The sequence below is a fragment of the Sus scrofa genome, chromosome 13 (assembly GCF_054392235.1).
Source record: "Sus scrofa isolate SSC_HxYL_T2T_F1_AM1 chromosome 13, Sscrofa_HxYL_maternal_Yorkshire_Landrace_v2.0, whole genome shotgun sequence".
Classification (NCBI taxonomy): Eukaryota; Metazoa; Chordata; class Mammalia; order Artiodactyla; family Suidae; genus Sus; species Sus scrofa.
Genome location: NC_139395.1, coordinates 122,758,097 through 122,781,516, shown reverse-complemented (window position 1 = coordinate 122,781,516; position 23,420 = coordinate 122,758,097). Strand labels below are relative to the sequence as shown.

Sequence of the window (23,420 nt, the reverse complement as noted above, 5' to 3'; positions counted from 1 at the left end):
CTGACGCTGGAATCTGATCCCTGACCTGGGAACTCCATATGCTGTGGGGCGGCCAAGAAAGAAAAGAAAACAAAACAAACGAACAAACAAAAAACCAGTATTGTCTAATAGAAATATAAATGAGAGGTGTATATTAATTTAAAATTTTCTGGTAGCCACATTAAAACAAGTAAAAAGAAACAGGGAGAATAAATTTTACTAATATATTTTACCTAGCCACTATATCCTAAATTGTATCATTTCAGTATATAGTCAACATACAAAAATTATTAGCTAGATATTTTACAATTTTTGTACCAGGTTTTAAAAACCTGGTGTGTGTTTTTAGGCTTATAGCACATCTTAATTTGGAGTAGCCACATTTCAAACACTTTATTGCCACATGTGTCTGATGGGTACCATATTGGGCAAATATCAGATATGGATAAATAAATTGAGGTTCAGCTAGGTCAAGAGACTTTCCCAGGGTCACATAACTAGTTAGGCGGCTTGAACCCCATGTGATCTTCTGGTTTAAGCAAGAATTGTCTTGGGATTGTGGTTTACAGTTTATCCTAATTTACTTGTGATATTGTGGGTTGAAGCTATAGAGTAGGAAGCTGGAGAGGTTATGGAGAATGATTCTATCATATAAATTATGCTTCTTTATTGCTAGCTCTAGAAATGTCATAGAGTTTGTAGTTTTAAAAACAAGCTCCAAATGAAATTTGGATGCACAGCCTGGTTTGGGATAGCTGCTGGTCTCTGAACTCTTTGAACTCCTTTGAATTTATTCATTTCTATATTTATACATTCATTTAAGTATTTATTGAACATTTACTATGTGCCAGACACTATGCTTGGTGCTGCAGATGCCTCAGTGAACAAAGCAGACAGGTTCCCTACCCTTGTGAAGATTACATTCTACAACCTACAAAGAATTGCAGGTTCATAGCAGATGCTGCAATAAATGCTGGTGAAATCAAATTGAGTTGGCAATATTTGATACTGATTTACAAATCTTACTTCCCAGAGGACTCAGTAAAAATCTTGAGAAAAGGGACTTCCCATCATGGCTCAGTGGAAACAAATCTGACTAGCATCCATGAGGATGCAGGTTCGATCCCTGGCCTCACTGAATGGGTTAAGGATCCGGCATTGCCGTAAGCTGTGGTGTAGTTCGCAGACGCGGCTCAGATCTGGCATTGCTGTGGCTGTGGTGTGGGCCGGCAGCTGTAGCTCTGATTCGACCCCTAGCCTGGGAACCTCCATATGCCTCAGGTGTGGTCCCCAAAAGACAAAAAAGAAAAAAAATTATTGAGAAAAGGATAAACATGATTTACCCATATAAGGACCTTTTTGTCTGATTTTATACTTTTCACAACAAATGTATTTGAAGAGGCTGCAATGTGAAGAGGACACGAGACAAACTCTGCATTGATTCCATTTGGTTATATTCATCTATTAGCATCTGAAGCATTTGGAGCGTGTGTGTCTGTGTGTCTGTGTGTCTGTGTGTGTGAGCGCTGCACAAAAGCACAGTAGATTCAGCATGCATCTTCCCTTCCTTCAATGGGATATTTTTACTGTATTCTTAAACAGACCTAGGGCACAATTTGTGTGATGTCTTTTGCACATTTCTGTTAGATTTTTTAATTTAGAGAAAGAAAAAGAAGTACTGCTCACTGCTTCTAGCACAGTTGGTTTGCTTTGTCTAACGGTGAGTCATTAAATACACATTAAATTATTATGTCACAGAAACTTTGGTAGGGGGATTTCTTCAGTAAATCAGGCACCATGCTCCCCACCCTCATCACCTTATGGTCCGGAAGAATTTAGATGGAGGCGTGATTTAATAACTTTCCCTACCTGAGCTCTCTTGAATTTGGGCTATGCCAATTGCCTAACCCTCTTCTGACTCACCACATATTTATATAAGGTTTTTGTTTGTTTGTTATTTGTATGTGTTTTGACTTGTTGCAAACAATGCTGTTTCTTGGAAAGAATTTATAATGCACTTCTTTTCCACCTAGAAGAAAGAAAGTCTGCTCAGCTTGTTTTTCTTTAGCCAAGTATTTTCATTTGACCTTTTTAAGCTGGCTAAACTTTGAAGAAAAATGCAGATATACTCTACTGTTTGAAATGGTGCAGAGATTTAGGAGGGTTAATTTAGAAATTCATAAATCCTTTGCACTATGCAAATTAATGACCTGTAACCTTTTTTTCCCCCAGGTGACTTATTTTGACTTAACTATGTCCAAATAAATGTGTTTATTTAGGAGAGCTCAATGCTACCAAAAACTGACATGCTAAGCATCTCCTATGGCTCACAATATGTATGAGAGATGTGGACCACCCTCTGTTTTCTCATTATGCCAAATAATGGAAAGTGGAAATCACGCTAATCCTTCCTTCTGTGTCTGCTGTACCTCTGCAAATATGATAAACTCAATCCAATTAAAAGTCATTACCTCTCCAAGGCTCAGCCGCAGTCTATAACCTCGTTTCACAATCCTCTCGATTATCTGTCTTCATCACAGGTAGAATTTTTAGCCATCTTCCACTGAAGTTTTCTCTTAAAAGAGAGGAAAATCATTTTTAGTGTTGATTACTCTAGTTCTTGTTTTCTGTACCATTCACTCGACTCTTTTCAGTGCAGCTTTATATTAGACAAGTTAATTCTTCCTGGGCATTTGTCTTATCTCCCTCACTAGAGTGTAAGTCCTTTGAAAGCAGCAATTTCACTTTATTCTTTTTTGTGACCCCCTCCACGGTGCTTTGCATATAAAAGTCTTGTTGACTAAATGATTAACCGTTTGCAGCATGTGTTGGATCATAGTCGATAAGATTTATTAGTGGTGATGAGTATTAAAAAGTTGTACAGTAATATAGCAATGATAGCAACAAAAACAATAAAAATAAAAAGAGCACAAAGCTTGCTAAGTTACTGCATAATTATTTTATGTGTTTCAGGTATCTCTCCTGCCCCTAGTGGATTTTCTCGACATCATATACTTTTGATAGAATTATAACATTTCCAATTTTTCCTCTTAAGTGGTCATAGTTTATATATACTTACATGGATTGATCCACAGTATATTTGAAGCAACAAGCATTTTAGATGTTGAGATGAGCAAACTGATAATTTTCTGGCTTCTTCTTTAGCTCTGAGATTCTACAATGCTGTGAAAAATGGATAATTTCAATCAATTATTCAATTAAGCAATATGATGCCAAAAGATTTTATTTAACTTAACCAAATGTAATAACTCAACTACTTGATATATTTAATAGCTATAACTTATTTAAAAAGCAAGTTGCTAAAGAAGATTTATTGGAATAAATCTGTAAAATGATCAGCAAAAAAAGAATAGATTTTGCTTATTCTGGACGGTAATACCAGCATCTAAGTAAGTCATTTTATACAATGTCAACATAAACAGGCAGTACAATATGTTTTGTCTACACTAAGAAATAACAATAAAAAATAACAATAATAATTTTTGTTTTGTTTTGTTTTGTTTTTTAAGACCACACCTGAAACATACGGAAGCTTCCAGGTTAGGGGTCAAATCAGAGCTGTAGCTGCTGGCTTTTGTCACAGCCACAGCAATGTGGGATCCTAGCCATGTCTGCAACCTACATTGTAGCTCACAGCAATGCTGGATCCTTAACCCACTGAGCAAGGCCAGGGATTGAACCCATGTCCTTGTGGATACTAGTAGGGTTCATTACCACTGAGCCATGATGGGAACTCCAGTATTCCTTTTTCACAAAGCACCTTGATCAATAAATAGATTATTTTTTGAGATTTTTTTTTTCACCTTGTAAACACAGCTTTTAAAATTTATTTTGCTACTTTTGCTTTTGGTTATTTGACCATCATAGCATATGTGGATATTATTTGGGAAAGGCCCATCATCTGTTGAGCAGTGTGGGACACCAGAAAATTGTAGTACTGCCATTTTCTCTGACAACACTTGCTTTAGATTGGAGGCTCCACGATGATCTGACAGTCTTCCCTCTGAATACAGCACTGTTCTGAGGTCACCCAGAACTATCTCTGGTCTGTCTGGCACAACTTCCAATTCAAACTGGAAGATAAATGTTGTGGTTTCAGCCATTTATAGGCTGGTGGGAGTTTCAGTGGCGTCACAGCAGTCCCACCTGGTTCATAGTAAAATGCTCAGTCTTTTTTTTCATTGAAGTAGACCAAGTAGAAATACATTTTAACTAGTTACATGACCGGGAAACCATCCACTTCTCCGTGTGGTTTTCTCTTGGCTTATTTTGTAATGGGAATGTGGGCAATGCTGTTTTAGAACCTGTAGGTTTCGTCATTTTATGAGTTATTTAGAAGCAGTGAGAGTAAATCATTCCTATTTTGATCCTTACATTATTGTGAAGAGTTTGGTGACACTCAGAAAGAAATGTGAATGCCAACTGCCTTTCCACCAAGAATTGAAATGAGATTTATCCATGTTTTTTTTCCATTCTTTAAATTGAGGTATAATTGACATATAACATTATGTCAGTTTCAGTTAATTTGCTGTTTGCATATTTGCATATTGCAAAATGATTACCACAATAAGTTTAGTTAACATTTTCACCATACATAGTTACATATTTTTTGTGTGTGATGAGAAATTTTGAGATTTCCTCTCAGCAACTTTCAGATATGCAGACAGTATTGTTAATTGTGGTCATCATGATGTACATTACAGTGTCATGACATTTATTTTATAGCTGGAAGTTTGTAACTCTTGACCCCCTTCACCCATTTCACCTACTTCTGGAAGACTGCCATGGCCAATTGCAGTTACTTATATTCAACTCTTAACAGTCATCATTTTTCTTAACCTCCTCTTAGATCTTATTTTATTTCATTGTCATATACCGGTTGCCATCTCTGTCTTCACTACTTAAGCTTCCTGAGGGCAGAAATTTGATCTTACTCAAGTCCATACCTAGCCATAGCAATGTGCACAGTTCCCAGTACTACATGGTGCCAAATCAGTGTTTTGAAGTGGGGAAATGAGTAAGTCTGCAAAGTCGCATATTGGGCAAAGACTACCGCCCCAACACTTCAGTTGTCTAATTCCTCTTTTAATGCTTGGAAAGAACTTAAAGCTAGGCACTTTGGTAGTCTATCTATCCACCAAATTTCAATTGGAGTGTGCAACTGAAGCAGGCACACAAAACTGGTAAAGTCTGGGACATCTGTTTAATCCTTCACTTTCATCATAAGGAGCCCACCAAAGATTTTGAAAGTCAAATGTATATTTATTCCACAGAGGAAACTTTATCAACCAGTGCAAAAGTTTACTGGCACTAGCTGGTGATATAATGGGTAGTTTAAATCCTGCTAACTGCAAATAATTTTTCAACGGTGTTTATGATTGTGGTAGAGTTTAGTGAGGCAGAAGTACAGATAACATAAATATTTCGACAAAAGCCGATTGTACTGGAGCCATAAATAAATTAGACCCAGTTTGTAAATAAATTTAATTTTTGCCAGCAAACATTTATAATCCTCTCTTGCTGCAAACGATAGTAATTTATATAGAAGAGGTCCTGAATGCCTTTCTTTAAAAGTCACTTCTCATTAGGAGGCAGCGCCTGGGGCCCGTCAAGTGTCTTAGACTGTGTGACTCAATTAGACATGAAGGATACTGTACAGACCACCTAATGCTACTAGTTATTGTACATGTTGATAATGACAATTTCCAGAGACCATACATAGTTTGGTAGTCTATGAAGTTGTCATATTATAGCATTCCCTTAAATACCTAGCTTGTGTTACCACTTAGCAATGTTGAAATTACCCCCTCTCAGATCATAAGTGCTATTTAGTGTATGTATACACATATGCATGGCACATCTGTTCATATTTTTTGGAAAACATTTTTTTATCAAAGTGTATAATGTTTTCTCAAATTAAAAAAACCCTTCCTTTATGTTTTTCAATGACATTCCATCCCTCCCCATGGTTTTGAATGATTTTACGTTTAATATGATGTAGTGTTGGGAAACTCAATATGGGGGCCTTCAGAGCTGGAAATGGGGGCAGAAAATTGCATTCCTTGGAACCATCTAAACTTATTTTACACTGAAGATACTATATTTGCAATGGGTCCAGAGTCCAGGCTGAAATCAGTCAAATCAAAGAAATTTCCCCACAGAATCACTTTAAGATCAGAAGTCATTGTTGTCTTTGTTACCAAGCTTTGTGAGAACAAGAACCAGTGTTCATTTTCAAATAAAACCTAATTTTGAGACTAACAACATTTCATTGTTCTGGCCACTCTCTGTTCCTTATCAAACTAAGAGTGTGGTTAGGTTAGTGTTCTCTTGCTTGTTCACATTCCTTTTTATCAGCAAGTCATTGCTACAACTCCCTCTTCTGCCAGATATGCATAATTATTTTCTTTTCTTTAAGTAGGACTCCTGGCTATAAGAAAGTTCTTCTGTTTTGTAGCAGTAGAGAAGGGTCTGCATCAAGTCAGCCATGAGAATGAATTAGATCTTACATTTACACTGTTTATTCCACTCTCCTGTGTACCTATCTTTGTTTATTATGTGGGAGAAAGTGGAGGACAATCTCATTTACTTTTTGATCTTCATCTTTGGGGGGGTTGTTCTGAATATTTTTATCCAGTTTATATTATAATTCAGTTTCCTTGCTATAAAACACACTTTCCCCCTCCTTGCTTTAACTTGTAGCTCCTGAGTTTTGCTCTCTGCTTTGGAGGCAAAAGGATCTCTGGCAAAAGTCACCAAGCCACACTTAGGTCATTATAATAAACAAGTTGGGGCTTTCATTTCACATGCAGAGCTGAATGAAGCAGAGCTGTGGTCCAAGGGATCCCAGTTGCTCCTTCATTAGCAATGGCACATTAATGCACTCTCATGTTCCCCTCTCCACCTTTAAGACTTTTTTTTTTTTTTAAGGCAGCAAATCAGGTCACTCTTTAGCATGCGAAGGGCTGCAGCTTTCCTCTGAAACCACCATCAACAACATAAACAAATTAGAGGTAGTAAACCACACGTTCTGCCCACACGTAAACCACAGTCCTCACCAGAGGGCAGTCTACTTAATGTGAGAATAACAGCCCAGTTTTATAAGCCTCTACTGGGAATAAATTCCAGTTTCACTGGTTAAAACAAAGTTAGGCAGCTCAGAGTACAGCCTCTCCTAGCTTACGTTGGGAGAGACCAAACCAATTTTCAAAGTGCCTTTCCAGGAAATATATTTTATAAGCTTCTGGTACACCAAGCTTTGACCATCCATTGGTGTTCCTTATGTAGAACTGAGATTGCTTGAGTGGCACAGACCTGGAGCTGAACTTGTCCCATGTGTTTGTTTTATGGACAGGGAAACAGAGATCCCCAAAAGCTGTGACTCTCAAGCTCTAGCTCTCAAGGTTACTCTGGGCAGTGGAGACATATTGCTGAATCCAGACCTCCATGTCAGGGTAGTGCCACTCCTGCTTTTCCTGAGTGCAAATGGCATAGTTTACAGTCCCCCAACTTGACCCATATGGGAGTTATAAAATATTCCCTATACCTTCCTGATGCTGATATGCTTCCTTTCCTGACAATGGTTAGTCCTCAACTAATGTGTCCAGCCCTAAACTAATGTGTTCCGTCATCAGTAAATTCCTGCCTGTGATAGTCTTTTCTTAAATACCTGTTTAAACAGTAATTTAGATAAGAGTGTCCCATTTGTGTGCAACAGGAAATGCCTGCCTTCTTTTAGATACGCTGGCAAATAATTACTGTAGATATGGCTTGAATACTGAAAGGCTGTACTCTGGTCATTTCAGACTGCCTGAGGAGTAACCACCCAGTCTGCTGCGACCTAATTTCAGGGCATTTCTATTTTACTCTAAATGAAAATGAAGGAAAATCACTTTGGGGATATAAAAAGCTTATGAGAAAAGCCATCAGGTCAAAGGTTGCCAAAAGTCTCTTGAAAATTTGTCTTGCTAAAAGAGTCGAGGCACATAGTTATAATGTAAAAGAAACAGTATCTGATATGTGATAAGTCTGTTCTTAGCTGGTCATTCCAGTGGGTATTGGCGATCGCGTCTCCCTTAACAACAGAATAAGCCAAACATTAACCAGGTCATGTTTTTCCTTGGACTAGTACTCACGGAGCTTTAATGTCTTTATTTTAGCTGTTATAGATCTGTAAGTAGATACCAAAGGGCTTTACTGGTACCTCAACTATGAATTTTCTGGCAGTTTCTTTCCATAACCCCTTTTAAAAAGCTTAGTTCCATCTCTGAAGAGGAACTTTTGGAAATGGCCAAACCCATTTCATAAGAGTTTAGAAGCTACCAGTGTAATTCACAAACCATACTTGTTTAGTGAAAGGTCTGTGAAATTCCTAGGAGAGTAAAGAAACTCTTAACCAGACTTAAAAGTCCCAGAACAAGCAAGAGGTATGCCACCATCCTACAAGAAAGATAAATGTTTTCTCACTGATTTGGTCTTTTACTTCCAGCTCATGTGGTATTTTTTGCCATCTTCTTCACTTGCCTCCCAACACTTCCACACTTTTAGGTCTTTTTGACAGTCCATAAATAAAGTATTTTTAGGAAACACTGGGGGGGAAAGTTCCATAAGGAAGAAATGGAATGCTCTGGTACAAGGAAGTAGCAAATACTAGAGGTGCAAGGAAGCTTAGTAGGCCATTAAAAAAATTCCATGTACCAAGACCTGTTGATAGATTATTTCACAAAAATAATGGTCTCTAGAGACATGCATTCTACAAAAGCAGTCCAGTGTCAACAGATTCTATGGTGGTCTATTTTCTTCTCATCCCTACCCAGAGGCAGCACTTTCTGAAGACCATATCCATCAGCAGCTTCCATTCTGTTAGATGCCTCTATTTTCTCAGCCTGTACCTGTGGACCCTGACTACTGTCCTTTGAAGCTATTTTAAGTCAATTTTCTGGAAATTCATTTTCCTTACGTTTACTAGCTTCCTTTCTTCCTTTCGTTGGGATCTGAAATTTCACTGTCTTGGGGCCATTCTCACAGAATATTCTACTGGCCCGTTCGCAGCCGCCTTCTTTGTTCTTTTTGTGCATCTGGCCTTACTCGGGCTCCACCCTTTCCCCCAGCCTGGCGCGCCTGGATTGGCTGTGCTGCTGGTACAGAAGAGCTGGCTGGAGAGGTCCTCGCTTTCTGGCAAGCAGGCGAGCGGTCACCGCTCTGGAATTGTCCTAACAAGGGAAGAAGAGCATGTCCGGTTTGAATTTTGGAAGGAAATTGATGTGTGTCTCCCCCCCCACCGCCCCCGTTAGCAGGCATCGACTCACAGACTCATGTTCCTGCGCTCATGTCCTACCAGGAGGTCCCTGGTGGGGCTGAGGTTTGGCAGCACCTCCCCTGCTCGCGGAGCTGGGCACGCATCCCCGCTCTCAGCCACGTGTAATCCTTCCTGTCTGCTCGCAAGTTGGGCACAAAGTACCCGCGCTTGGGCCCACCCTCTTCTTTAGTAGCAATTAACCTTTACTACAGTGTTTCCTTTGAAGTTTGCTCATGTTTTTATTACAAAACTGCAATGAGGAACATAATGGGGGGAAATGTCTAAATTTCTGAGTTACCTAATCTGTTCAATTCCCTTGCTGGTCTCCTCCTGGCAGTTGTTTCATGTAGTTATGATCTCAACCGGTCTGCCTGAGATTTCAAACCATGTTTCTGTCTCAGCCTATTTTTAAGATTAGTAAGCTATTACACACACACACGCACACACACTTCAAATGCACACGGATGTGTCTATTATATGCGTCTGTGTGTACAGCTGAGTATATAGAACGGATTTCTTTAATGTCTATGGAAATTTGTCTTAGAGTCAAACTGTGTATGTATGCTTTTAATGTTAACATTAAACTCTAGTTGCTAAATATTTTCTATCAATGAACTCATGTGAAGAAGAGTAGAGAGAAAAATTATTTCTGTTAGTATCACTAATGATAATGCTGAGTGATAAGTATTATGACCGGTACTGAATGCCATTAGTGGTGAAACTCAGAATTTTGAATGGCATCTGCCCAGAAGATTTGCAGTTAAACTAGGCAGAGAGGCCAAGTGAAACAAATGGTGAGTTATATAAAACCCACAAAAAGAGAAGGCATTTTAGGCCAGCCTTGCAAATAAGAACCAAAGAATTATGAGTGAAATGGCATTTTTTTTTCTAGCCTGCCGTTCACAGGAGCTCAAATAAATGAAATCATTTTTCTCTGCTTTTCACTCAGCAGTAAATCATTGGTAATCCAAGGTTGGTAGAAAAGCAACTATGAAACTCAAAGAAAATACAAAAGAATCTTTTTTTATTTTTTTTCCTCTTTAGGATGGGTAAGGACTCTAAGAAAAATGTAAAAATCACAAAGGAAAAATAGACTTGATTCCATACAAGTTAAAAATTTTATAGGACAAAAACCCCATTAAGAAACCAAATGATAAATGTTCTACTGGGGTGAGTAGCAAAAAACTGTATCAAAGGGCTCATGTCTTTATGATTAATAAGATAGACCAATAAAAGCCCAATTAAAATTGGACAAAAACAATGAATAATTTGCAAAAGAGAAGGAGGAATGACAAATAAAAATATTTAGTCCAAGTAGTCACTGTGTGAATTAAAGCAACAATAAATATGCAGTCTTTTCCACTGTATTACTAAATTAAAACACATAATAATAAATGCCAGTCTGGTTGCTAGGATTATAAATTGGTATATAGCACTGAGAAGCAATCTGTCAATACTCACAAAGCTTTCTTACAAGAATCTAACCTAAGGAAATTAAATGAATGAACATAAATATTTATATGAAAGAATGTTCATTCAGTGGTATTTATGGTATCAGAAAATTAGAAGCAACAAATAAATACTATTTACGTTTCGTGGATTTACATTATGGAATATTATGCAGCAATTGAATATTGTTTAGTATTTTTAAAACATAAGGAAATGTTCTTGAAGTGAAAAAAAAAAAATCACACCACTCACATAGTAGGGCCACAATTTTGAAACAACAACAACAACTTTGAAATATATCTTTAAAGAAAAAAAAAAAAAGCAAATTGCCTAAGAGTTAAAGGGAGGATTGACTTTAAACACCTGTATTCTAGTTTCAGCTGATTTTGGATATACTGGTTAGCATCCTTGAGTATCAGGTTACACATCTGCAAAATGGAAGGTTATTTTTTTCACCATAGTTTTCTCACTGGATTGTGAGAAAATATAGATACATCTGTGGAAGTTATTATTATCAGTATCATTTCTGCAATTTCCTCTTTGCAGATTCTGATATGTTTTCAAAATACATCTCACCTCAAGTGGAAACCGTTTGTTAGTTATTCAGAGTCATAGAAAATAAATATAAACTGTGTGGCCTTTTGCTTGGTCTCTGGGTATATTGCACTGAAGAGGCTGGTTTCCAAGAGCATTTCCCAAGTCATTTGCCTCAAATCCAACAATAAGCCTGCCTTTCTGTCCTCATTCAGTTAATGACACACCTAAAGGATACATGAAGCAAATTCCAGTAGCAGGCAGTTCAGCTCCCAGAAGTTACAAGGGTTATTTATCTTTATGGGAGCACTGATATACTTCTTACCTGATACTTACCTATTGTAAACGTGCCCCATCTGTCAATATGATATCTGAGCAATGGTTTAATTAACTATAGTTATAACTCAGGAAAAAGATCTACCAATTTCCTCCCAATAACAGAGATTTAATGGAGATGTGATAATTGAGGTAGTTTGTCATTTAGATGAAATGTTTTAGTGGCTTTTTGAATAGTTCTTGAGTAATGTACATGGAAACATTAGTTTACTTTGGTTTATGCAAATACTCAATGCAGCATGATAAATTGCATTTGCTGTTGAAAATTTTATAATGCTAGATTACACTGAAATATTGTTGCATGTTTTGATATGTAAAACTCAGCAGTTTTGTATTTCCACAGCCCTTCTTATATTTAACTCAGATAATAGTATATTAACAGTGGCTTAGAAACAAATTGCCTGGGTTTGCATATATACTTAATGCCTGCACATGGATGAATAGGACCATAAGTCTTTCTCCTGGATTTGCTTGTCTGTATAAGCTGTTCTTCAGTTTTAATCGGAATATTTTTGCTATTATAACCAGAATTGCATTCAGGTTTAAAATCTAAATTCTTTTGTGCATGAGCCTGGGCATGTGTGTATTTTGTCTTCACAGGAATTGAAATCCAAACTCACTCATTTAAAAATTATGCATTGGGAAAGTTTGTGGGTAACTCAAAGGTCATGGGGTTAGCTATGCTAGTGGAAGGGCCCAGATGGGTTTGTATCTATCCTTTTTTAAGGTTTGAGATCACTTTGATGAAACTGACAATATGACAGATTTAACCCTTTGAGGAAATAGGGGAGATTTTACTGACCTTTAATGGCTAATTACTGGAGGAAATAGTTCTAGTCATTTTGATGCATTTTTGTTTCCTGCTGCTTAAATGGATAAGCCTATAGATTACATAATATCTTCCAATTTTTAGTATTTCTCAAAAAACCCCAAAATCTTTGCAATGAGTGTTAAATCCCTTTAAAAATCTGCAGAGTAAGTCTACATTTGCGGTAGTTAAATGTTGCATTTCTAGAAAGATGTTTTTATCTATTTTTAGCTGTATCAAAAGTGCTAGTGAATTTTTGGCTCTTAGGTAGCAGTGCAAAATCTTCCTGAATCAAGAGTATTTGGATCCTTAAGTGTATTCCTCTGATAATGTTTCTTTGGGGCATTATTAAAATTGTTTCTTTTGGTGTTGGGTTTGGAGAAAAATTTATAATCCATGGCATTCCATTTCTATGGGTTTAAAAGTGCTTTTTAGGATCAAAATAATTTCCTATAGTTGGTAGAAAAATATTGATTTGGCTTAATAGTTCAATAAAATTATATATCTTACAAGTATTTTTTTAAGCACTTTTATTCAGATCATTTGGAGAATTTCTAAGACATGTGAATCCCGAGTCTCCCCTTTAAGGGCTTATTTCTTAGTTTGAAATAAAAGGAACATTCATATTAAACTCTAAGTAGTAATTTGGAGAAGTATTTAATCAGACTGAAGGGCGAAGTTATGTAAGAGTTGAAAGAAGGGAGATACTTAGATTAAATGGGATGACAAGGAGGTAAGTTGGAAGTTGACATGGAGAATGACTAGAAGTTGGATGGTCAGAGGGGCAGAGATAGGGTGATTGGGTGAGAAGAACCACAGAAGAAATGCTTTCTGAACTCGGAAGACCAGAGTAAATTTATTCTGGCCTGGGGGCTCCTACTGAGGAGTGTTGAGATTAAGAGGAAAGGGAAAATGGTTTCAAAATGGGGAAGATTTCATTCACAAGTTACCTGGGAACACTAGGAATTATTGGAGACTACTGCATAGGAAAGCTGATATGCTCAGAAGATAGTTTGAAGAGCACCGTACAGGCTCAGAGTTGAGGGATACTGGAAGGAAGCTGGAGGTCTGGAGACCCATTTAGAGGACTGTTAAAAAATTCAGGAATAAAAACACGGATCGTAAGAATAAGATGAAGTTAAAATCTTGCAAGAAGAATGGACAGCATTTAATGACAATAGATTGAAGATGAAGGAGAGAAAATATCCATGTTATTTTTGAAACTTGAACATGGATAATTAGGGGAAAATATTATTTTTAGTGGAAATGGAGTAGTGGGTAGGGGAGTCAATTTGAGAATGGATGACGCTGTGCAAGGTTTTGGACATGCTAAACTGGAATGATAATGAGCTTGTTGAGTTGAGATCACATGTCTCATAGGAGTAAGGTTGTGTTCTGAGCTTGGTTCTGTGCTTCATTTAAATGGCATTATATTATTATTTGAATTAAGAACCAAGCACTTCATTAGAAAGATACTTTTGTATGAACAATTACTTTATACTTCACAGAAATTTAAGAGGAGTCAGTACCTGATGGACAGTTGTTAATAAGTATTATGCTTAATTATGCCAAAATGAATCAGAGAAGGAATTGGGAGTAGAACTCGGGTTTTTTATGCTCTAGCCTGATAAACTATCTTGGAAGATTTTAATAATTTGTAGAACTATAGAGTTGGTAAGATCTTAAAAGTCCTCTAGTCTAGTCATCAACCTAAAGTTAAAATTCTTCTGTATCATCCTTAATTCATGGCTTTCTAGGTTATATTAGAGCCCCTATGCTAGGAAACATAAGGTAACTCATTTACCTTTGGATGGCTCTGATTGAAATCTGTCTTATAATTTTAATCTGTTTTTCTTAGTTCTCCCCTTTGAAGGTCTACAATTTGAGCAAATTAGGTATGTCCCTCCGTCCATAATCCTAGTGGAGAAATGTGTTTATTTGCTTTAAGATAACTGAAATCCCCTTCAATGGGTGGGAAATTTAAGCTCAGTCATTATTCTTTGTGCTTTTCCCCACCCTTGAGTTGCATAAAGATCTTAAGGCTGATATGGTACTGTCAGTTACTTCAGGCATGGGGGTTGTGTTGCTCTGAGGAGCCCCTTGAGCTCCAGTGTTGAGTGTCCAGAATCCTAGTTACTCTACCCTGCATCTCCCCCAGGGCACTGCTCCAGGCAAGGCCCTCTGATCTCTACCATTTCTCAGTCTGGAGGACATTCACTCTCTTTTTGGTGCACCCCAAGACACTGTCTTCTCTTTTTTTCCCTTTGGGAAAACTAACCTAATTTCTTCAGTGATTTTAGTTTTTACAAGTTTCCAGAGGAATCACCAGCAACAACTAACTTTAACTCTGCTCTGCATAAGTTACTGAGGCATGGAAATACCAAGGGTTTGACCAATGTGTTTGAAATGAGAAAGGAAAAATAGAGAAAGAACAAACATCAATTAATATTCCAATAAATAATCCTGCCATAAGAATTTAAGCCTTGTTGCACATGGCAGACTTTGGAATCTTTGATGACTCTCCTACAATTTAGTCCAAGATACCATTGCACGATATAACTTTCCAAGACATTATATAATGCTATCAGCTCCATTTGGGATGGCTTGCAGGGTTGTAGAAGTACCCTAGGTTTACTTATCTTTACTTTATTCAAAATAATAATTAAATGGCTGATTGTTTCCCAGCTGGGTAATAGATTGAGCTGACGCATGGGTGTACTGACAGTTACAGATTATCTCATTTGATTTATGGATTCACCACAGATAAACTGAAGAGGCAATAATCCCTCCCTCCTCCTTCATCTGTGACTGACAAGAGATTTTAATGTAGGCATATGTCAACAAGGGTCTTTCCTATTTTTGTCTTAGAAGAGCAACAGCATTATAAGGTGAATATTGAGCTGTGGAATTTTCTTTTCTATATTAGTAGGAATTTACGAAGTTATTATTTATTCACAGGTAATGAGTGTGTATATGGCAGCTACCCTGAAATTCCTGTGGAAGAAATGCCAGATGCAGATGGAGTAACCAGCACTCTCTCCCTCAATATTCAAGAGCCATGCTCTCCAGCCACATCCAGCGAAGCATTCACTCCGAAGGAGGGCTCTCCTTACAAAGCCCCCATCTACATCCCTGATGATATCCCCATCCCTGCTGAGTTTGAGCTTCGAGAGTCAAATATGCCTGGAGCAGGGCTTGGAATATGGACCAAAAGGAAAATTGAAGCAGGTGAAAAATTTGGGCCTTATGTGGGAGAGCAGAGGTCAAACCTGAAAGATCCCAGCTATGGATGGGAGGTAAGAATATATTTTGAGTTAACACATTTATCTATATTAAGCTGTCTAAAAAAGCGATTACTTTTTTAAGATATCCCTAAAACAAGCAAATTCCATTTGCTGCAAAATGTTTTCAAATAGATTTTAAGGATGAACCTCCCTTACAATTTCACTGCTTATTAAGACCAAAGACTTGCTTAAAGATGTGGCATTATAAAAAGAATGGTCAAAGAATGGTATCTTGAAAACATACTAAAGAAAATAAATATTTTTTGAATTAATATTTGGAAACATTGTATATGACCACCCCGACGATATGTGGCCGAATCAAACAAAAGTTGCTATATGACATGTTTATGGTATTTTATCTTTTCTTTCTTTTTTTTTCTTTTTTTGGTCTATTGTGTTTTTAGGGCCTCACCTGTGGCATATGGAGGTTCCCAGGCTAAGGGTCAAATCAGAGCTGTAGCCGCCGGCCTATACCACAGCTCACAGCAACTTTGGATCCTTAACCCACTGAGTGAGGCCGGGGATTGAACCCATATCCTCATGGATGCTAGTCCGGTTCATTAACCACTGAGCCACGACGGCAACTCTGGTATTTTATCTTTTCTTTTGGAGGGGAGCTTGGAAGGCAGGAGGAAACGTTTGTTTTCTCCGTTTTGTGGCTTTGGGTTAATTTGATTTTACTTTCATTCTACATGTTTATTTGCTCTGTGTCCTATTTTGCCCCTTTTGCGACATTCCTGATTCTACGTGTTTCCAGAATTTGTGTTCTGTACTGAATCCTGTGATGATTCTTTACATTCAGATTGATTTAATGAGTAGTTCATGCATAAAAAATGGCAGCAAAAAGCAATAGAAAATCAGCTGCTAGTTTCAGCTCTTCTTTTCACAGAACCTACCTGGAAATATGTCAGAGTGGGAAGTTATAGTGTCATTACAAAATCTAAATAAACATTATTTCAGTAAGGACAGATAACTATGTTATTCTTTTGAGGATGTAATTTTTGTACAAATTTAGTATATGTGATATATCCCATTTACTTTTGTAACTTCAAAACTTTGTTGCTAAATCACGGCATCATCATTTCTGGAATATTGGAATATCTGGTTTATATCTGAAAAACCTTTAAGCAATTTCTATACGGGCAGGAAAGTGTTTTTTGGAGATGTGATTGACCTTTGGTTTCACAGTATTTCAGTTAGACAGAAATTGGATAAACTAGATTTATTTTGGTATGTCCTCTTAATATTTATGATCATTAATAGAATATCTGGTTAGCTTTTTACAAAGAAATAAATATGCAGTGCCTTCAGGACTTAATTTCAAATTTTTGTCCTTTTACTTTACATGTATCCTCTTATGAAATCTGCTCAAAATGCCGTAATAAAAGCAACTCCTGTTCAAATTCTGAAATGCTAGAAGTTAAGATCTGGATTTGATATTAATTACAAGTGAGAAATCCTTCCTTAGTTTTTGTTCTTAGCCACAGCTCTGGTAAAGCTGTGGTTTAGCTACATTGCCTCCAGACATGTATATTGATAAGAGATTTTTAAAAAATCACTGTAGCATTAACTGATATGTGAGTTGAATACGTTTTAAACCAAATGCGTACAAACTTTACGTCATTATTGTTCACCTTAAAATAATGGCTATAAACATTCTACTAATAAGTAACTCATTAAACTTTTATTACAAAATCTCTAGAGTTAAACAACAAGTGCAGTGCTGCTCGAGATTATCCAGAAGGCTTGGAATAAACCAAGACTTAGTAATGAAATCATTTTGCAATTACAGGGTTGGTAAAAGCAGGTCTGTGCCTCTTTAAACAGGATACCTGTGGATTTGGGGATGAACCTGGGGATAGTTCTGCATTTAGAGGAAATTTAAAAATAATTATTATTTTTTTCTCCTTGGAGTAAAATGTCTTCCATATATACATGGGCAAATACTTACTCTGAGAGATGTAAAACAATTCTTTTTGTTATGTCAAAAGTGAATTGTTTTAGTCCTGGAAGTTCAAGGTAACTTTGGAAATAGTTCATGACTCTTTGGCTAGAGATCACTCATCCCCTCTTTATCCTTTGAGACTTCAGTTGATGGTCAAGTCAGTGGTTTTCTTCACCCTTTTAATGTTTGCCCTTGCTTTTGAGAGTGTGGATCGCCTACTCTAGATATATTATGAATGAAACTACAGAAAGGGCTTTTTTTAGGGTATGATTTTGGCAAAATTGTTATCCACGGAGAAACAGTTGAGCTTTTGACTTCAGTATATATTTTTTTAAAAGTCTTACGCTAGTTAACACAAAATCTGCACTTTCACAGGCATCTCACCTACTCCCATCTCTTTTAAATTGTTCTTGTGTCATATTTGCTCTCAGCCATAGCTGATTTCCATCCTGTTTGGTTGGACAAATAGTTGTGATTGACTAGCGTGGCTTTCTTTGATATTCATTTTTAAAGATGATCATTGGGAGTTCTCATTGTAGCTCAGTGGGTTAAGAACCCACCATAGAGTCCATGAGGATGTGGGTTCCATCTCTGGCCTTGCTCAGTGGGTTAAGGATCCTGCACTGCCAAGAACTGCAGGGTAGGTTGCAGATGTAGCTGGGATCCAACATTGCCATGGTTGTGGTATAGTCTGGCAGCTGCAGCTCTGATTTGGCCCCTAGCCTGAGAACTTCCATATGCCCCAGGTGTGGTTGTAAAAAGAAAAAAAAGTGATGATTTGAAGGAGGAAAAAAACCTCTTAAGCCAAAGAAAATAAACATGAACAGAGGAACTCCAGATTCAGCAAACAATTTTTGAATGCCTACTATGCATCAGATTCTGTACTAAATGTTTCCTTGGCAGAAGCCCAGCCCATCATAATTGAACAAGTCACTCCCATCTCTAGTACCATCCTTGCTCTTTTTTTCCTACAAAGTTCCCTTCCTTGTGTATTTCCTGTATAATGAATTGCATTACCATCTGTCCAGTTGCTCAAGCCAAAACATGGATCATCTTTGACTCTACTCTCTCCCACACCAACCATGTCTGATTTATAGATCCTATATTCTATCAAGCCTCTGGTTTTTGCACACAATGGTCTCCCTACCTGGGAAATCTCCCTTTCCTTTCCATCCTTATCAAGCTTCTATTAACTTCTCAAGTTCTCTTCTTCCATGACATTATCTCTGCCTGACTTTTCTAGTCACAATTTAGCACTGCTTCAGTTTTGTCCCTCCATAGCATCAGGCAAATAGATACCAAAGAACTCAAAGCATTGTGCAGCACCTGAATCATTTGCCTAGTTTCCGTGATAGAATGAACGACACTTTCTAAGAGCTGACATAGCTGTACCCTCAAAGTGCAATGTCTTGATTGTGTTCTATCTGTGGTGGCTGTGATGTTATCTAATGCTAAGCATATTGCCTGAAATAATCAGACTGGATTAGTCAGCTCAGGCTGCTATCACAATATACTGGGTGGCTTAAATAGAAGAAATCAATTTCTCACAATTCTAGAGGCTAGAAGTATGAGATCAAAGTTTCAGCTGACTTTGTTTCTGATGAGGATTCTCTTTCTGGCTTGCAGATGCTGCCGTCTTACTATGTCTTCACATGACCATTTCTAGGTGCATGCACACACAACTGCATACCTGGGGTGGGGAGAGGGAGAGAGAGAGGAAGAAAGAGAGAGAGAAAGAGGGGAGGGAGAGGAGAGGAGAGGAAGAAGCAAAAGGGTGGTGTTTAGCTGCTCTGGTGTCCTGTCTTCTTATAAGAACACTAATCCTATTGGATCAAGGCCGTACCCTTATAAACTCATTGAACCTTAATCACCCGTTAAAGGCCCTATCTCCAAATATAGTCACACTGGAGCTAGGGGTCCAACAAAAGGATTTGGGGGTAACTCATACATTCAGTTCATAGAACAGATATTTAATAATTGTTCAGTAACAGAATGAGTGAAAAAATAAAAGAATAAATGAAAGAATGAATGTATATAGGATTATGTTACTCTGAAAGAGATTATAAGGGATGAGGGCTGAGGTAGGTCCATGGAAAAACCTAGAATCTGGATTTTATTTATTCAGTTTTCAACTTTTTTTTTTTTTTTTTTTTTTTTTTTTGGCTTTTTAGGGCCGCACCCAGCATATGGAGGTTCCCAGGCTAGGGGTGGGATTGGAGCTATAGCTACTGGCTTATGCCACAGCAATGTGGAATCCAAGCTGTGTCTGCGACTTACCCCACAGCTCACAGCAATGCCAGATCCCTGACCCCACTGAGCAAGGCCAGGGATCGAACACACATCCTCACAGATACTAGTCAGATTTGTTTCTGCAGTTCCAAAACAGAAACTCCCTTTTTTAAAATTTTTTGAATTAAAATGTTGATTTACAATGTTCTGTCAATTTCTGCTATACAGCAAAGTGACCTATCTCTCTCTCTCGCTATATATATATATATATAAAATCTTCCATCATGTTCTGTCACAAGTGACTGGATATAGTCCCCTGTGCTGTTCAGCAGAATCTCATTGCTTATCCACTCTAAATGTAATAGTTTGCATCTACTAACCTGAAACTCCCAGTCTATCCCACTCCCTCCCCTTCCCCTTGGCAACCACAAGTCCGTTCTCCATGCTCCTGGGTCTGTTTATGTTTTGCAGATAGGTTCATTTGTGCCATATTTTATAAGTGATATTATATGATGTCACTTCCTCTTTCCAACTTAATTCACTTAGTATAAGAATCTCTAATTGTATCCATGTTGCTGCAAATGGCATTCCTTCATTCATTTTTATGGCTGAGTCATATTCCATTGTGTATATATACCACACCTTTTTTGTTGTTGTTGTTGTTGTTGTTGTTTTTTAGGGCCGTATTCGTGGCTTATGAAAGTTCCCAGGCTAAGAATTGAATTGGAGCTGTAGCTGCTGACCTATACCAGAGCCACAGTGATGCCAGATCCAAGCTACATCTTTAACCTATACTACAGCTCATGACAATGCCAGATCCTTAACCCACTGAGCGAGGTCAGGGATCAAACCTGCATCCTCATGGATACTAGTCGGTTCATTACTGCTGAGCCACAAAGGGAACTCTGCACATATCTTTTTGAATGAATGTTTTGGTCAGGATATATGCTCAGGAGTGGGATTGCTGGATCATATGGTAGTTTGGTATTTCGTTTTCTGAGAAACCTCCATATTGTTTTCCATAGTGGTTGTATCAATTTACATTCCTACCAACAGTGTAGGAGGGTTCCCTTTTCTCCGCGCCCTCTCCAACATTTGTTATTTGTAGACTTATCAATGATAGCCATAGAATCTGGATTTTAGACATGTGGAATAAAGTCTTAACTCTGCCACTACTGTGAGATCCAGGCAAACTACTGAAAATCAATTGGTTCTTTCATTTTTATTTGACTAATGGGCTGATAATAACTTCCACATATCATTAGTTGTTATGTAGTTGAAATTAAGTAAACAGATATGGTAGACTTTTTTTTTTTTTTTGTCTTTTTAGGGCCACACCCATGGCACTTGGAAGTTCCCAGGCTAGCTTCAAATCAGAGCTACAGCTGCCAGTCTATACCACAACCACAGTAAGTTGGGATCTGAGTCCTCTCTGTGACCTACACCACAGCTCGTGGCAACCCCGGATCCCTGACCTACTGAGCAAGGCCGGGGATCAAACCCACATCCTCATGGATACTCGTCATATTTGTTTCCACTGTGCCACAATGGGAACTCCTGGTAGACATTTTAAAGAAAGTTTTTAAAAGAGAAAAACTCAAAGATAGTATTGTAATCAGGACCCACCTTTCTGAACTCTATTTAAATAATTTTAAGGTAAATCTATTTCCCAAAAAGGGTACTTTTGGAGAATCATTTCAGTTCACATTTTAGAGAAATAAGATATTTTTGAGAATATGGTTTGCAGACCAAAATAGACAGTTAAGTAAACCGTATACATCAAAAACATCAATTGTATGATTTCCCCCAAACCAGTATTGATTCAACAAAGAAAAACTTTAAAGATTATACTAGAGTTTGGCAGTAACTTCCACCTTGCAAGGCATGTGACTTGTGTCTAACGAAAAGACTTTCAAAGACCGGGGAGTGCTTGATTGTCTGTAGGACCTGAAAGTAATTAGTGATAGAACATTTTTTTTTCTTAGGTTTATAACTTTAGAGTTACTGATTGAGTGAAGAATAATTTTAAAAAATTCTGTTGTTTTGAGATGAGGTTTTCTTTTACGTTTCCCTCTGAAGATGACCATTCTGTGATAACAACCAGAGCAGAAGAGAGCAGGCTTCTGGCGGGAGATTTCCCAGGCTCAGATCCTCCTCAGGGTTCTGTGTGCTAGTTGACTGATTCAGGAAACATGACTAAATTCACTGCTTCTCAGTTTATTTATGTGTAACAGGGTGATAATAATAACCTATCCAATTAGGGCTGTTGTGAGAGTAAAACATGACACTGTATGTTAAAAGCTTTCTGAAGAGCCTTCCATCTGGTAGAAGAGCTTAATAATAGTGAAAAGTAACAACAAAAGCTTGGCTAAAACAAGATTTAGCCCAGGGTCATTAGATAGGGCAAAAGCCAATTATATTTTCTTTATTGAATTTTATAAATTATTGCTCTGTCTCCCACTTCTTGTTTCCTAGAAGTTTAGTTATCTCTAGGATGGTCTAATTATATGACTGTGTTTATTTGAAAAGGAGGCACTGATGGCTTCCCAATTAACTATTAAAACAAGGAATTAGGAGAGATTCAGACATTTTTTTAAAGCCAAAGAGTAATTTGAATGTCATATGAATAGTCTTTAAATGCGTCATTGGAAAAAGAGAGTGAAGTTTTGTTTCTTTGATTGCCATTAACACATTTTCTTTGCCTATGTTTTCATCACTGGCTATCCTAAAACTCTGCAAGTGGATGTAAGTCAGTTGATGGTACACCTCTTAGGTACCTGGTACACATAATAGGTGCCAAACCCTCTGTCGGACCTATCTTACCCAGAATTTCTCCAGATTACTTCAGTCAGTGAAAATACCGGGTATGAACTTGGCTTTTCTTTTTCTTCCCTCAAGCACACACGTATTGAGACATAGAAAAATAATGACATGAGTGGACAGTAAATTTCTCTTATGTTCCGTTAAATAGATGGGAAGGAAAAGAAGAAAGAGATTTTGCTGGAGTCAGAAATTCATTAAATAATTTTGATGCAGTGCTTTGACAATACATTATACTCTAGCAATGTAATCCTGAAATGTGATATTGCAATGAATGTGTGCCTCCCTATATCATTTTAAAAGAAATAGTTCTCACATTTGTAAGTTTGATTTTGAGTTCTTCAGTGATGCCTTACCCATTGAAACATGCAATCTATATGTTAACTGAAACATGAATATCCACTAAAACAACAACTACCACAACATCATACTTTCAAGATACGGAACAACTGAGTTCAGAGTTAGGAGGCTGACAATCAAATAAAGTATGTTTGGTAATATATAAAAATGGGGTAATTTGGGAATTTAGAGATAGGTACCCAGTACCTTTGAGTGGCAGTATTTCTCACCTATTTCTCTCTAGGTTTGCTTGGGCCAAAAATGAATTTTATTTGGTTTGACATTGAATTCAGAGAAAATGTTTATTCGCTGATGAAAAAGCAAGTTTGCTTGACAAGTTATGTATCTTAAAGCTAGATAACTAGGAAGTAAGACATT

General features: G+C 37.5%; 1 protein-coding gene across 29 annotated transcripts in view; it reads left to right on the top strand.

Moving 5' to 3' along the window:
- The window catches only part of MECOM (MDS1 and EVI1 complex locus), a 582,493-nt gene that overhangs the window by 271,364 nt on the left and 287,709 nt on the right, over window positions 1-23,420 (top strand). For all 29 annotated transcript variants that reach the window (XM_084990172.1, XM_084990166.1, XM_084990169.1 and 26 more), the window contains exon 2: window positions 15,384-15,721. In XM_084990172.1, coding sequence (XP_084846298.1) covers window positions 15,384-15,721 — 338 coding nt within the window. The remainder of the gene's footprint in view (window positions 1-15,383; window positions 15,722-23,420) is intronic.